The sequence below is a fragment of the Gymnogyps californianus genome, chromosome 14 (assembly GCF_018139145.2).
Source record: "Gymnogyps californianus isolate 813 chromosome 14, ASM1813914v2, whole genome shotgun sequence".
Taxonomy (NCBI): domain Eukaryota; kingdom Metazoa; phylum Chordata; class Aves; order Accipitriformes; family Cathartidae; genus Gymnogyps; species Gymnogyps californianus.
This window is the reverse complement of record NC_059484.1, coordinates 19,089,623-19,106,177: the sequence shown is the minus strand read 5'-3', so window position 1 is coordinate 19,106,177 and position 16,555 is coordinate 19,089,623. Positions and strand designations below refer to the sequence as shown.

The 16,555-nt window shown below is 41.4% G+C and overlaps 1 protein-coding gene across 3 annotated transcripts in view; it reads right to left on the bottom strand.

The window, feature by feature from the left end:
• FSTL4 (follistatin like 4) overlaps positions 1 to 16,555 on the bottom strand; it is a 234,963-nt gene that overhangs the window by 153,906 nt on the left and 64,502 nt on the right. For all 3 annotated transcript variants that reach the window (XM_050905333.1, XM_050905332.1, XM_050905331.1), the window contains exon 3: positions 10,158 to 10,406. In XM_050905333.1, the coding sequence (XP_050761290.1) occupies positions 10,158 to 10,406 (249 nt within the window). The remainder of the gene's footprint in view (positions 1 to 10,157; positions 10,407 to 16,555) is intronic.

The following is a 16,555-nucleotide window of genomic DNA, read 5'->3' as shown; positions in this document are numbered from 1 at the left end:
CTCTGGGTCTCTCTCAGGGTTTGTGGATTTTTTTTTTTTTTTAATTAAGGGTTTCCCTGGCCTCTGTCTCTGTACAGAGCCAGAGGTGTCCCATGGAGAATTGCCTGGCACCAAACTGCGCATTACCTCTCAAAAGGGGACTTGTGAGACCCTTGATTAAACCAGTCATTTTTCTCTGAATACAATTTATGTGATTTTAGAGAAATGAAGGCAACTTCACAAGTGTCACAAGAGCGCTGAAGAGCTGTGGTCACCCCTTAGCCAACATACCTAATTCTGAAAGAACCCAAATTTTTAGGGAATGTTCCCAGCATTTTTTACTAGAGGAAAAGAAAACATTCATGGTTTTAATTTTCAGTCTAACAATGTCTCACAGGAAATCTGTTCAAATTACTTGGCCTTTTTTACAGCAGCAATTTCATGCCAAACTGGGACTTGGTTTCTTGCAGAACTGCAGTGGCTGCCAGGAAAGGCAACCGGCCCTGGGGAGAAACCCCAACCTAGGAGAAAAAAAAAAAAAAAAAAAAAAAAGAAAAAGAAAAAAAACCCCACAATATAGGATATTCTTTACGTGCAACTGAATTAACCATGCTGTGTATCTGAAGTGATCTGTGTGCAATTTCCACGCGTACCTCCACGCTCCAAGGTCCAGGCTGAGCACTCGCTCCCAACCAAGCCAACTCGAGGCTCCCCCCTCCTCCTCACTGCCTCCTGCTTTCACACAAACCTCCTAGCATGGAGAAATATTTTGCTCTTTGTGGTCACAAGGAAATGAAGCTGTAAGATATATTCTCCATAGGTGACATTTCGCACATGCATAAGTTCCCCCTCTCTTGAACCAGCATCCTGAGTTTCCACCTGATGCTCTTCTATGCAGAAGCACTTAAAGAGCATTCCAATGACGCTGAGTTACTGTGGTTCAGCACTCAAATTTGAAGGTTTTCCAACACAGAAGACACTTGAATTAAACAGCAATAGGAATTCTTGACCTCTGCCAGCGAAGAAAGTATAAAAAAAACCCCTATGTGTTCTATTTTTATGCAATATTTGGTTTACTTCACTTGAAATTACTTGGGTAACACATGGCATGTGCTATCCTTCCCTCCCACTGGGAAAACCATGGATGTAGACACCTCATAGAATCATTTAGGTTGCAAAAGACCTTTAAGATCATCAAGTCCAATTGTAAGATGGTTGGATTCCATTCATTTTTGATACAAGCCCTAGAAACTCAACTGAATCAAACTTTAATCTAAATATCCCTTCATTAGGGGACTGAGTAGGAGTCCATACGCAAATCTGAGTGCAGCCACAGAGGATCCAGAGTCAGGTTCCATCCTTCCCAATACTTGGGTATGCTCAGATCACCAATTTTACCATTAGCTCCAGTCAGAGTCAATGGGAAACGGCAGGCAGCAGCGAGTGCTTTGCCAGCAGCTTGGTTAGCTCGGCATTTTGCTATGCAAACACTGTCCATGTGTGTGCCCTGAGTGACACCCAGCTGAGGGACAATCCTCCCCATGAGCACCCCTCGGGAAATTGCATTCTGAAATGTATAGCTTGACACAATTGTATTTTCATAACATTTGACACATGAGAAATCCTCCAAATTACTGCAGAAGCAACAGAAGAGTCGAAAAAAGAAATAGGACATAAGGGGGGAAAAAAAGTTATTGTAGTAGTGTTGGTGCAACCATGATGGTCTAAGAACTAAAATGTACGCAGGGTTTACAGGGAAAGGCAGTATCTTTTATTAGACTAACAACATTTGGGAAAAAAAGCACGTAAACTTTTGAGCATCCAAGCTCTTTTCAGGACTATGAGAGATTCAGCAATGCAGAGGCTCAGTAAACGTGTCACTTTTTAATCATGACTTTGTAATATCATGCCCCACTTTGCTGACATTTCTCCAGTTTATTCACCACCTAGAGCGGTTTGGAAAATTGCTGATAGAATGGCTAGAGCTAATATTAAATTCAACAAAATAAAAAAGCAAAAGTTTTCTTTAATGTTTCCTACATAGAGCTCTTCAATATTTAAGTACGGTTTCATTCACGTACAATAAATATTAACCTGATTTGCAGAGAAGAAAAGTGAGGTGGACACAGCGAGTCCAGATTGCCATCAAATCACGACAAGCATGTGTCAGATGCAAACAGCACACAAAAATAGGTAAAAATGAGAGACAAACATCCCCTGACATACTGAGTGTTGTAGGCAGCAGTACCAAAGTTTGCACAGGAACCCCAACCGGTAAACGCAAGCCGCATCCCTGTATCTCCCTCCCACATCCTTTACTTTGATTCTCCATCCTCCTCCGTCCTCTTCCTCTGCTTTCATTCCCCATCACAACTGCTAAGGCTGTGCATCAAAAGAAGCTTCATTATCACCTCTCAGCTTTCCTGAAATCACTGCAGTGAAATTTTACCAGTGCCAGGCTTTGAGCTGGCTGAGCAGATGCCACCCTGAAGAATAACAAGCTGCATCTCGTTTCTCTGCCCTCAACAACGTCAAGCTGCCAGTCTGGATGCGTTAAACTGAGACCATCTCATGCTACCACGGTCGTCTTCCATGCCATGGAGTTTTAGGCTGAGCTTCTCTATTTTCAATGTGTAAACAGTTCCTTGAACCCCTTTCTTGATCACCTATCATACCCTCTGTTATGTTCATACAGAGCAAGGACTCCCAAATAGTGCCTGATGCTGGCGTGGTCCCCCAGCAAGGCAGACAGGCTGCATATTTCATTAACTGTGAGCTTCTGTGACTGCAGCTCAACCAGTACACCCTAAATTATAAGGGGGAAAGAAATTAGAAAGAAGAATTCTGACTTTTTTTTTTTTAAGATGTTACTACTGCTGCTGCAATATTCTTTAATTCCTTTGTTCACTAGTTGATACATAATATGAAGCTGTTTGGTTTTATGGGAGATATTATGGCCATACACATCAAGACTGGCAACTGAAGACGATTAATAGACTGGTCCTTAAATAAGATGAAACAGATAACAGTCACCAAATAAAACTGTTCATGGGGGCCCCAGTCGTATGACCGCTGTAAAAAACAAACTTTACACAATTTCATATTAAAAACAAAAGGCCACATCACAGTTACTCCTGCACTCCCCAAATGGCCATTGCCTCAAATTGGAGCTATAAAAACACCAGGAATGCTGGATAGGGATCACTTTAGATAACACCACTTTTTCCACTAGCTTCATCCGTGGTACGTTTTCCCCCATTTCAGCTTTACCAACCGTATCTGAAATCTGTCACCAGTCTATGTAGAGTCGCAGCATCAGGGAAACAGAGATTTGTTTTTGGCGAAGCAGATAATGGCACCCCTGCGAGGAGTTACAGTGGACATAATTCACCTTTTGATTGACTATGTCAAATTTAGTGTCCGCCGCAGTGCTCCAGTCCCACTTTCCTTTGAGCCTGTAGGATTACCATTATGGCCATGAGGTCCTCCGCAAAGGCTTCCTATTACTAATATGTACCAGGTCCCAAAGATTTTTTCTTTTTTTTTTTTTTTTTTTTTTAAATTCTTACATGCATTTCTTCTTTGGGGACTTTTGGTGGGCCTTCTTTAGGACCTTTGCTAATTTTGATTCTTTTTCTTATGCTTAAACTTTCCACGCTCTCTTGTTATTGGCATTTAATTTCCAATGAAAGCCCAAGTATATCAGGGAGAGTTTCACAAATGACTCTTAGAGGGCCAAGATTTCCCTTCTATGAATTTCAGCAATGTGAGCAAAGGTCTTTTAAAATGGAAAATACTCTTAAAGACCTTAGACATACTCCTACAAAATTCCTGTTACTGAAGCTAGCAGCAGACTGTCTCATGTTTGCATCCTCACATAAATCAATGGAATTTCCACAATTTACCCCAGAGACTGATGCAGTCCGTTTATAAGGAGGTAAGCCGTCAATCACGTTTAAAAGGATTCAGCCTGAAAAGCCAGGTAAAATTGATCCCTCCCCAAAAGACTCCATGGGGGGAGCTGAAAAAGCAGCATGGGAATAGTAAGGAATCCCTTTGGTATTCAGAGTCCTGAAGTATTCAGTATAGTGAGAGCAAACACATACCTCCATTATATATAGCACTTATCTCTCTTTGTATCATTTGAAACTCCTAATATATTTACATTGGACACTGAAATGATCATTATAGGCCAGACCTACACGTCGAAGACCCCAGCCTCCTCCCCAGAGGGATTAATTGCATGCCTCCCAACAGCTCTGAATCCATCTCGCTGCCACCGAAGCAGCCTGTCAGCAGTGCTGCAAAGTTAAATCGGCAAATATTAATTGCCAGCTGGGAAATCTGCCATTAGTTCACACTCAGACTTTTTCCAGCTGGAAAGATAGAGAGCGTTAAATGGAGCAGATTTCTTTGCAGTCTGCAAACCAGCCGACGGAGCGGGTTTGCCTGTTTTGCAAGCACTAAATGAGCAAAACATTCAACACCTTCTCAGAGATGTTTTGAAATGCTATTCTCTAGAACAAATTACTTCTGGAACTAACAAAGCACTGAACTAACACATGGACAACAAATAAAGTACAGAGGAAATAAACCACCACCACCACCTGAGGCTCAATTCATATCTACTCGAGATTACTGCAGTGATACACTGCACGAGTTATTAGCTTGCTTGGGGTTTTTTTCCAAGTTTGCAATTTATTTACATTCAAGCATAGAAAATTTTCTGTCAACATGCAGAAGCTTATCATTTTCCATAATTAGAAAGAAACTTTTTGAGAACTGAAAGAAAGACGATGAGAAGTTGAAAATGAAAGATGCCATTTAAGGCCATGAAATCGTAAGATGATGGGATGATATGGGTTGGAAGAGGCCTCGGCATTTAAACATTTAGTGCGGGGTCAGACCAGGTTGCTCAGGCTTCTTCCCAGCCAGGTCTTGAAAGCCCCCAGAGATGGAGGTGGCACCTGGGCAGCCTGCCCCACCACTCAACCATCCTCATAGGAAAACCACCTCCTTACATCCAGGCTGAACCTCCCATTTCAGCTTTTCCCCTTGTTTCTCATTCTCCCTCCGTGCAGAGCCAGGCTCCATCCTCTATGCTATACGTGCATAAACACCACGAGAAAACAAGTTATTCTTGCTCTTTCAATGTGCATACACACTCGCACATGTATGTGTACATGCACGCACAACCCAGCACATAGGCATGCACGCTTTGGAAGACTATATATAAAGTTCGTGGTATGAAATGTTGTTCTGAGCAACAGTGAAAGACTCAAACTCGGCAGTGTGACCGTGTGCGTGTAACGGAGAGGAGAAAGGCAGGTGGTTTTCCACAGGGATTTCTTTCCAAATTCTGTACAAAATCTGTACAAAAATATGATTTATTATGGGGCAAGAATTGACCTTGTATGAGGAGGAAAATTACTGTCATGTATTTGCTTAAAAGAAAAAAATAATAAATATTTTAAGCAATGGGACCAAATTATTGAAAAAAATTACTACTGACATTTCGGGAGAGACTGGAGGAAGGAGGAGAACAGGACTAGAATACCAGACATGAACGTGCTTTTACAGTGCCCCATCTCTCCACATGAAATTCTGTCAGATCTCATAAAATCAGAGTTTTAGTAGAAGTTGGACTGAATGGACAAAAAAAAAATGAACAAAGTAATCGGCACAGGTACAGTGCATTTACATAATGGAAAGTTCAAGAATTTGGTCGACTAAGTTGGATTGAATTCATACGAGAGCACAAACTAAATCTGACCAGCTGCAGTACAAAGCCACTATACAGCCCAGCAAGAAAAGCTGAGCTTTTTATAAAAAACCCAATACACCTGGATAAAGGGAGGATGTCAGAACCAGAGAAAATAAGGAATGAGCTTGGGCAAGCAACGCGGCTGCCTTTCTCTAGCCAGGGCTTGGCTGATGCAGGGGAGCTTTAGGATTGCTAATCTCGCAGAAAAGAGCAGGGAGGGAAAGAAAGAAAGAAAAAAAATTGCTCCTAAATCCTGAAAACGGAAAAGCATAGCTCTAAATAAAAAGAATTTCTCTGAAGTATGTACACTGCCAGAGAAGTGCATTGCTCCAATGTTTCTGCAGAAAGGAAGGAGGTAAGCAAAGAAAAACTGTCTTGAGGGGTGCATGTGCAGCTTTCGCTGGCCAAAAATAACGAGAGAAAAATGAGTGAAGAGATTGAGTGGGTGTAAGAAGTCAAAAGGAAGGAAAAATAAGTAGAAGTGGAAAAAAGGGGACTACTGCTATGGGAAAGCAAAGCATAGTCCAAATCACTGCGCTAAAATGATATAGGTGCATTATCCAAGGCATTTATTCAAATAGGAATGCTTCCAGGCCAACTGCTCATTTTAGACATCTGTGGGACAATTGTCATTATGAGCACAGATATCTTTCCAGTTTTCATGGGTATTGGGAGTGCTTTTGGGGAACACAAACTTCTTTCTTCTCCTCTTTGGCAAAGAGCAAAAGCATTTTATCCTCATGTATTTTGTTACCCAGTCAAAATCACCACCACTCAAATCAAATGACTATGGAAACTCACAAAACTGTGAAAATATATAAAACCAAAAAACTCGCCACATAGTAGAGAAGTCTTAAATAGAATGCTTTCCTATGGGAAAACCAAACTATGTTTCATACCAGTGAAGACAACCGGATCAAGGAGAATTTGAACAACTATAAGTAGGAGTGACATTTCTCCTGAGACCTATGGATGTAGGACTTCTGCTTTACGGTATTTCCCTTTGGGCTCCAAACTCCTAAGTGAAGTTTTCCACCTATTTATTGTTTGCTTTGTCAACTGAGAAAAAGGGACGGCATTTGTATTTTTGTGCACGGCAGCACTGGGGAACTGTGCTGCACCAGAGGGTGCAGGATGAAGCCTGGGGAGATCTCTCCTGCTGGGACCTCTCATTGCTTCACCCACATTTCCACATGCTCCCAACCTTGGACATCGTGTCCATTCGCCAGCCCAGTCAGACCAAGCCTTGGGCATGGTGGCCAGCTCAGCCCAAAGTCTGCACACCAAGGACTGACACCCTCCATGAAATCTTTCGCAAACGCAACGTTGATGCAATCGACCCACGTTTGCCGACACCAGAGAGCCGATGTCTCCATGTGGCCCACCCTCACCCAGCAGGTCTGTGTGATTTTCCAGATTGCTCTCAAAGAGACACATATTAATTTCAAACAATGCCATGGGGGAATCTGGATGTCTGAAGGCACATAAGTTTTTTTTTTAACTTCTTGAACTCTCAAGGTTTCAAGGAGCCATTTCATTCTAGGCTGGGCAAAGGAGAAATCAGTCATTTGCCTAGAGCCAAATTCTCTTCTGCTCTTCTTAATACTAACGCTAGCATAGAATGAAATGCTAGTGAGGTAGTAATGCTTCTAGTCACACATGAGTATTTGCTATACACCAGTATTTACAAAGCACTTCACATGTGATGAATATGCTCAAAGACCAAAAAATCCTTTCCCAAAATACACAAAAGAAAACAAGATCTTCGCTGTTTGCTTTGTTAGCAGTTTACTGTGGATAGACCTAGCTCAGTCAAAGTGAAATCGGAGTATTTGATCTCTGTCATACTTTAAGGCCATCCAGTTTGTCACCGATAACTGGGTAAACTGGCAGAGCGCACAGATGCAATCTGCGGTGTCCCTCAGCTCTATGCAGGGACTTAAGCTTTAATTAAACAAGTCAACTGGGACAAAAAACCATGAAGCAGCCCAGTCATCAGCCTAATTGTACTCAAATAATTAAACTATCTACTTGATAGAAAACAAATAGAAAGCATGTGCCTACTGACAGATGTACACCTCATACCCAGCTGAAACAATACATTTTGCACCTTTAAGATTTTTCTCCAGTCAGAGTCTTACACTTTATGTTACATTTATAATGTTGCTTATAAACCTGTAGCTTAATTGCTTAACTACAGATTTCTATTTCAAAGAAAATACCATCATTCTTGATTTACAAATAGGAGACTAAAGTACAGAGAAATGAAAAGATACACAGAAGGTTACTCCAGAACTGCATGGCAGAAACAAGGGCTGAAGCCAAATATTCCTATGGAGTCCCACTCTGTGGGATTAGTCCCCCCTTAAGGTAAACTTTTTTCTACATTTCATCTCTGCAGACAGCGATATGAAGTACTTTATTTATTCATCCAGGAAGAGAAGTGAGTTCGTTTCTTTCTTCCCTTCCATAAAGCTGTTATTCTGCTGAAAAGCAGATTTAAGCAGTGGTCCATGGCAAGAGTTTAAGGGTTACTTTAAACTGGGACACAGAACTACTACTTTCTGACATCATTTCATGGTGTGTTCGGGAAAGTATTCAAGCGTGACATTGTTTCATTAGGTATAATACAGCCATTGCAGAGGCACTGATTACTGCAATGAGAACTCATTTTCTTTAACACTATATGCGATAAAGGAATGAATAAAAACCCGGGCCAGAAGCATCGTTGTAAAAAGGTGGGCTATGTACAAGAACGAAAAAACTGAAGACGCTTTTTGGGGAGTCAGGGGAAGAAAATCCCCTGCATCAAGTGGGGTCGAGGGGCTGCTGAGTACCTCTGAAATTCAGATTCCCCCTTTCTTTGGGAGGTTTCTCAGGCTGCAGTCCCATCCGCATCTTATTGAGGGATGGAGGCAGTTTCCAGCCAGATCTGTGCCCTGATCCGACTCAATACTCAGAGGCAGTAACACCAGCACTAGGAGCAAGGCACAAGTGTCCTTTTTAGATGCTCCTTTTTAAAGTGACAAGCAAAAATCCCTCTTCACCTTGACCTGCTCATGTGCTGTCCCTCCAAATATGCCTTTAGGTGACCCCTTTCCGTGATTAACTTCATTCAAGGTCTATTGATCCTAGACCTAACTACCTGCTTTGGTAAATTTAGAGCGTGTCTGTGACAAACTAACCCAGCTCAGCTGGCGTTCACCAAGTCAATCCTCTGACCAGCTCCTCTGTCCTATCCACAGCCAGACCTCCAAAATAAACGAGAGTTTGCAATGCTGTGCAAAGCAGTGCCTAGATAGCTCCGGAAATTTTGGGCTGGCCTCGGTCTCCAGGCCTCCCTCTGAGGCACAAGAACTATAATGCTTTTCTATCTCCAAAGGGTATCACGAGGATATATTAATGAGACTCTTCGAATGGGCTCCTGTTTCTTAAATAGGCTCTTTTAGCATTATGTTAGTAAACAAGAACCTGTGATGGATAGCTCTGTATACAGCCAAGCTCCTCAGGGGCTCAAGGGCCCAGTGAGCTGAAGATAAAGGATTTATTTTCATATTTGATCATGTAAATGTCACTGGATATATTTGCAATAACCCACTCAAATCTTTCTGTAGGTATATGGAGTCATATCTGACAATGAGTTTTCAAGATATACTCTAGTGAGGCCTTTATAAGACCTCTCATTAGAAGTAAAATAATTTACAACTTCTTCCACTCCCTGGCATTTTATCACACACTCCCGCTACTGCAGCCTCACTTGATTTGTGACAGGATGGTACATGGCATATAAAATATTAACAGAAAAGACACAGAACTCCATCCCTTTGGTGATTTGGTGCAATGATGATAATGAAACTTGCTACTGAACCAGTAAAACCGCTGAAGATGTATGCATCCTACTGGTAACCAGAACTGTCTTTAAAATTATTTAAAACTCTGTTCTGGCGGTACACTTCCCGCTCTTATTTCATCTAAACAGCTCCTTTCCTTTGCCCGTGTCATTTGCCTAAGTAGGTTTTCGTTTCTCATTTTTGCAACAAACTTTTTGTAATACCATATACTTTTTCTTAATGTCTTTGTCTTGTTCAAAGCCTTACCAAATGAATTGGATTGTAAAAAGTTATTACACTGGCAGTTGAAAGTACTGAGCAGCACAACTACAGTGCACACAATGCATACAGTGATGTTAATTATTTACCAGTTCCCAGTTTGATTACATTTTGGGTGGTGATGACACTCAGGGGCTTAATAGCCGCATAAAACATTGTGTTATGTTCTACAGTGTCCTAGAATAAATCATCCTTGAAAAATTTATCTCTTAGAAATAAAACATACCGTTCGGCCATTCATCAGGATTACAGTAAGACGAGTGATGAAAGTTCTACAGAAGTATTTATTTTTAATGATGCCCTACCTTTGAAGAAACAGTCTTTGCTGTGGATAATGTAGATTTTCTTCCTCTGCAGACAGGAGGCTTGATGCAGTTGACAATGATTTTCATAAAATTTGCCATCAGATCCACACACGGGCATGTAGCTGGGCTTGCAGTCTTCTACGCATCTGCACTCGGGCTGATTGGTGTCCTTGTTCACGACACACTTACTCCCCCGGCCGCAGTACTTCTTCTCACACGATGCGTGCAGGCCATCCTGCCCATAAAGCACTGGGAAGAGCAGAAAATGTCAGCGTGAGCAACATTTGCCTAACAGACCATACTCATCTGTTGTAGCACCACAACCGTTACAGAAGCAGGAGCTACAAGGTTTCCGAGGCAAAAAGCACACCCCTTTGAATAGCAGCAGTTTGAAGAGCGTCTTCACATCTGTGCTCCCAGACCTCCAGCTCTCACTCACAACATTAAGCGTGTGCTGAAAATGCTTTACTGAAAAGTAATGGACATGTGGCCATTTGTTCTTTTAGCCCTTTGCGAAACCAGACCCTAGAATAAAATCCAGTGAGAGTATTTCAGTGCCCAAACTTTGGCCATGAGTTACATTTGGAAAGCAATTCTGAAAACCTACGCTCCTCCAGCCACAAAACTCACAAGGAGCTTCGCTTTTGGGCAGCAAAGAGCCCTAAGTGCCAGCACTTCAGCTTCTGTACTGGTGTCCACATTCAGAGTCTAACTTCCACCCTGTGAGCCAGAAGCAGAACATCCCCAAGGCTAAAATTCAGAGGTATCAGTGAAAGCTCAGACAGACAATTGCCGAGAGCTTTTGAAACAATAACCCCCAAGAAAGACTATCATTGAAGTCAAGGGATTATTACGGGAAGATGCTTCTCGCTGTAAAAGCGACCATCAGTATCTACCCCTACACTCTGAGTAATGACATATAATGAAAAATAACTTTCTACTACTTTTAAGAATTCATTGGATATAATGTTCTGAACATTACTGTACTGTCTGCTGTTTGATACTATTAAAAGGCTAAGGAAGTTGCCCTTGTGCTATAACATTTTCTGCTTCTGAAGCTTCCTCACTTAAAGGCTTACAACAGAACATTATTATAATTCATACAGGACAACAAGCCACTACTCAGAGCAATAATTAGCATTATAGTCAATGAAGAGAGTATCAGGAAATTAGATTATTCTATGCTAATTGGAGTACACAAAGTTGAGAATTACAAAGGGACGCTGCAAAAGGCATAAAGCAGGAATAAACATTTTGTAGTGCACAACCCGCTGCCAGCCTTGCACAGCCTTCCAACAGCAGCAGCCTCCGCCGCACCCACGCCCATGACTCAGTCTGGGCCAGCAAGACAGTTTTGAAGTAAATCCCTGTTGTCCACATTTACTGCAGGTAGGTTTGGCTCTTGGCGAGGTTTTGGCGTGCACTAGCTTTCAGAGGAAGCTCAAGTGGAAGCCCTGCTCCAGATGTGCTCCAGCATCCAACGGGACAAATCCTGCAGCACCTGGAGCACCACAACATCCTCCAAAATGCACCCAGGGCTCTCCCCTTCAAAGATTTTTTTTCAAGTAGCAGAACAGCTCAGCCTAAGAGAGCAGGCCGGATCTCATCCAAAGACCACCCCCATCACATGTAATGGAGATGTGAGGAACATCAGCACTAGCTACTTCAATCTATCAATCCTTTTTTATCACGCTAAATTCCTTGCTAACACCGACATGCCTGCCCAGCATTTTATGCCAATATGAAATGTCCCAGTGTTGAAGCTACATTTCATCTACTAGTGATCAAGGGGTTAAAGCATGTGCACAAAGACAAGCAAAAGTTTCTACAAAACTCCATTTTTCTCAGTCCCCGTTAAGCCTTTGTTTTTATCACTGTAAATCTGAAAGGGGAAAAAAAAAATCTGTTATTGGAGGATTAACTATTTGACTCAATAACTCATTAAAATTCCTCCAACTTGGCAAGCTAAGAAATATTGACTTTTCCTGACTTGTAATAAACTAGAAGGTCAAAGCATGTCTGAGCAGTGCAAAAAGTACAGTCCCTGGAAGGAATATCTGAATATTCTTTATTTACTTCACTAATTGTTCCAGAATTTCTGCAAAATGTCCTCAGGAATGCACATTTTGTGACCTCCAGGAGACCTCACTGCCAAGGCCATCTGCATTTACGGTGTCTGCTGTAGATCAGAGCACAGCACGAAGGATCAGGGCTTGAGGAAGCCCTGCTCAAGCATCCTCCTCCTCTTCCTCTTGGTAGCAGGACCTACACCTGTACAGGCACTTGGCTTATCCATTGTAACGTGCCTCAAAAGACATGTTTTGGAGACTGCTGTTGATGCTAAAGATATTTAAAAATCAAGATTCAGGAGCTATTATTGTCTATATAAATGTAATTCAGATACAACTACAGCAAAGCCCTTCCTGTGCTGTCTTGATCGCTAAAAATTGATCTCTCAGAGCTAGCACCAGCCGAGGACTGCACCATGCATCTCGCTGAAGGTTATTTCTGCCGCCTCGTTCACGGTGGGCTGCTCTGATTGAACACATCAGGTCACATCTGGGCAGGCCACAGCTGCACCCAGCCCCAACAGCTACCGCAGGCACAGGCAGCAGCAAAAACCCTCTTGGAGCCACAAGTATTCTTGGTATTTTGATTTTTTTAAATATAAACTTAGCATTACTGAAGACAAACATTATTCCTATTGCCATGGAAATTTTAAGTTTTTTAATGATACATCAGAGATTTGGTTAAGCACCAGCTTATAAAAAAAAAGACAAAATACTTCGGCTTTTCTACATCCACCCTGGTTACTATGGAGAAACCGCAGAAAGCCTGTCTACATTTATGCCTCATTCGTTTTGTTCACTCGTTTGTTTGGTTTATTCTGTGTTCCCAGATGGAGAACTCCTGATTAAACACATCAAAGTTAGGTAAGGGGGTAGGAAGGATACCCCGCAAACAGCCAGAAAGGAAAGATTCGCATATTCGGGAATCCTGATGTGCTTCTACTAGTCCAAGCCCTCTGAAATCTGTGTGTCTGCAATCAGAATGTTAACATGGGAAGCCTTTGCCAGAATCTGATAATGTCTTTAATTCAATTACTATTTGCATAATCCTTCAAAGAACCAAAGGCCCCTACAAGCACACTCAGCCGTACAGACAGACCCTCCACCCAGGAAGGACAGTAACGGGATGCGAAACAGAACGGAGCCGGTGGGAACGGAGAGGAAAGAAGGCATTTGATTGTAAAAGCACTGTTGTCTTTATCCAGGTAATTAATGAATCCAGAGCAGCACCACAGAAAGGGACTTTCCTCGACGGCATCAAGGCGCCTGCTCCAGTTGATCCCATGGGCAGGCACCTGAGCTGGGAAGGACACCGGCGTGCAGCTCAGTGGCATGAAAAGCGCCTGCCGCTGCTATTTTTTTGTCACGTTATTAAAAGTGACTGAATTCCCCACTCTTACAAGGATTATTAAAAACAGAAATGGGAAAGGTAATCAAGTGCAACTACCAACTAACTGCTCACAGTATTTACGAGCCCCACTGTACTGCATGGAAAAAGGCATAATTAATATTTAATTTATTAGCCAAAGAAAGTAATTTACTTAGGTTAAAATATGATCATCTTGCAAAACAAGCCACTTTTCAACACTAATTAAGTTTACCCAACATGGCTAGAGTCTGAGTTGTTATATTGTATTAAAGCCAGAAGGATGGAGAGAGGAAGCCCGTTTGCATACACCCATGAAAATACTTGACTTCTCAAATTGGTTTCTGGCTGCCTCTCAGAAATTTGGAATTCCAGCGCAAAACTGACAAAAGCTTGGTGCAGGCAGTAAAATAGCTGAGTTCAGGAATTTCATAAGGCTGGTTAACAGGCTGCTTCCATCTCAAAGCAAGACTTTAATAAGAAAATGAAGATGTTATTGCCACATTGGAGAATATGCGTCCTCTGGCTGCTCATTAATTCATAAAGACAGAGACCTCATCTACCTTTTACACGCCACTAAATATGTTACAGATCAGACTAAAGCTCACAGACTTTTTTTTTTTTAACTCCCAAATACAACCCTATTCCTTACTTCAGCAAAACTCCCAAAGAGTTCAAGGGAAGGTTGGGTTCATGACAAGCACTGACTTCAATTAAGACCAACCAGACAAACCCATCACACATACAGCAAAACCAAAAACCAAACAGCTTTATCATATCGCTACTCATAAAAAGTTGCTTACACACTGCAGAAATGTAAATTACTACATTTACATGTAAAAAGCCAGTTTGCCTTCAAGTAACAGTGAGCTCCTGCAGGCAGCTGGACATCCAGTTTTATTGCTGAAGGAAAAAGTTTAGCTGTTACATCAGGACTGGAGCCAAAACTGGAAACTTTAATTACAGGCACTGGAGACTGGTATAACTGAAACTGGAAGCTTCTACGCCAAGTCCTTCAAAGGCAATGCTGCACCTTTCAAATGTTGTAACAAAATAAAAATAAAATCAAACCCTCTAGAACATGATAAAAATATTCAGTCTCTAAACTTAGTTTGTTACTTCCATTAGGTAAACCGGTGAGGTAACAGGTCACAAGCTATTCATCCAGCATCTTGACACCAGTTTTCCAACATTTTTCCTTTCCCATGTTAAATAATCTTTTATGGTCTAAAATGTCACACCTGTAAGCACAATTTACTGCTGAAAAATATATGTTGCCAGAACATGCAGATATATACACACACAATGCCTACACACACAAGTGTAGGTGTTCAAGTACGTATTTACATACATCTGTTCACATACAGAGATTCTGCACGTTTACACGACTAGACACTTCCCATACACCTAACTTGCCACAACTTCACTTTTGCCGATGACACAAAGTCAGATGCTGCAGTACGGCACCTTGAACCTTCCTTCCCCAGCACATCTTTAATATACATCTTGAATAACTCATAGTTGGAAGCAACAAAAATTCAGATGCTTAACTACTGCACTTGGCTTCTGTTCAGTTAGCAAATGCGCGTGCTACATACGTTGTTACTACCGCAATAAAATAAGAAAGGAAACATAAAGCAGGAATTTCATAATAATCTGCTCTATGAGTTTCTCGGTTTTTCATTGCATGCCTGTTATGAAAGTGGAGAAGCAGAAAAGCCATGGTAAATCACCTGGAATAGGGGCATGGCAACACTGCATTCATTATCTCCGTTACTAGCCTTTGGCGCTATAATTTATTTATTTTTATAAAGCAAAAACGGTGACTTATCCTGGAGAATAATACAGAAAACGATATGTGCTTCAACCATACATTTTGCTACAGATGCAAACTCTTTTCTTTCAAGGTCCAGGAGATAACTGTGTGTGTGTGCTCGCGCATCTTTGAGCGGGACGGAGAGGGATGCATCAGCCTCGGAAGGGAAGGACAGAAAACTGGTCACTTTTGCTAATTTAGATGCTCTACATGAAACAAAAGACAGGATGACATGGAAAGCCTCCTCAGAACAAAAACTTCCCAGATGGCCACATTATTTCGGGAGGACTCTTGCAGAGTTTAAAAAACAAAAGGAAAGGAAAATTTCCTCTGGAAAGGAGCATTGCAACAGTTAACACCGATGACACCAACGCCAAGGGAAATGCTTAATTTGTGGCCACAGTTTAACATCAAATACAAACAAATTGGAATTGCTCAACTAAAGTTAGTAACAAGGTGCAGTTATTCTGCAAATAACACCAAGGAAGCACTCAAAAAATCATAGGAAAGTTTTCTATATAAATTTTTACATCTGAAAATGGGGATTAATGTTACTTGCTATATCTGTCAGGACTATGAAATCCATTAGAGGTGATACTGTGAAAAGCCATTTGAAAATTTCAAGTAACTATGCTATCCTAGTGTAATTAGCCTAATTTTTGTCCCATTTCAAATCCATTTAACCATTATGAGGTCAAAAGCTTCATTAAATATTATTTTTGGATGGTACCATGGTTTATGAGGGTACTAACATGAAAAAAGAGACAACAGACACGTACAAATCAGAAGATCCCAACTATGTAAAGCATATATGCAGATCACTGAGAAAGAAATACCAGCCAATATATGAGACCATATATATTTAGATCCTTGCCATGAAACTCTATCATGCACAATTTGCTTGATTGTTCTCTTCTTGGAAGAGCTACTAAAGAGGCTATTCATAAAATTGCTCTTTATTAAATGTTTATCTAAAGTTATCTATGATAGGTACTGCATATTGAAGGCAATTTTATTACATTACTCCTGTGCTGCAGGTATAGATATAGACCTAAAGCTGCTGGACTGCTGCGCTGCACAGCTCCTGTTGGCACCGTACCTTGCCCTGCATTTGCAAGCTATCTAGCAGGTCCTCACAACCAGCCAG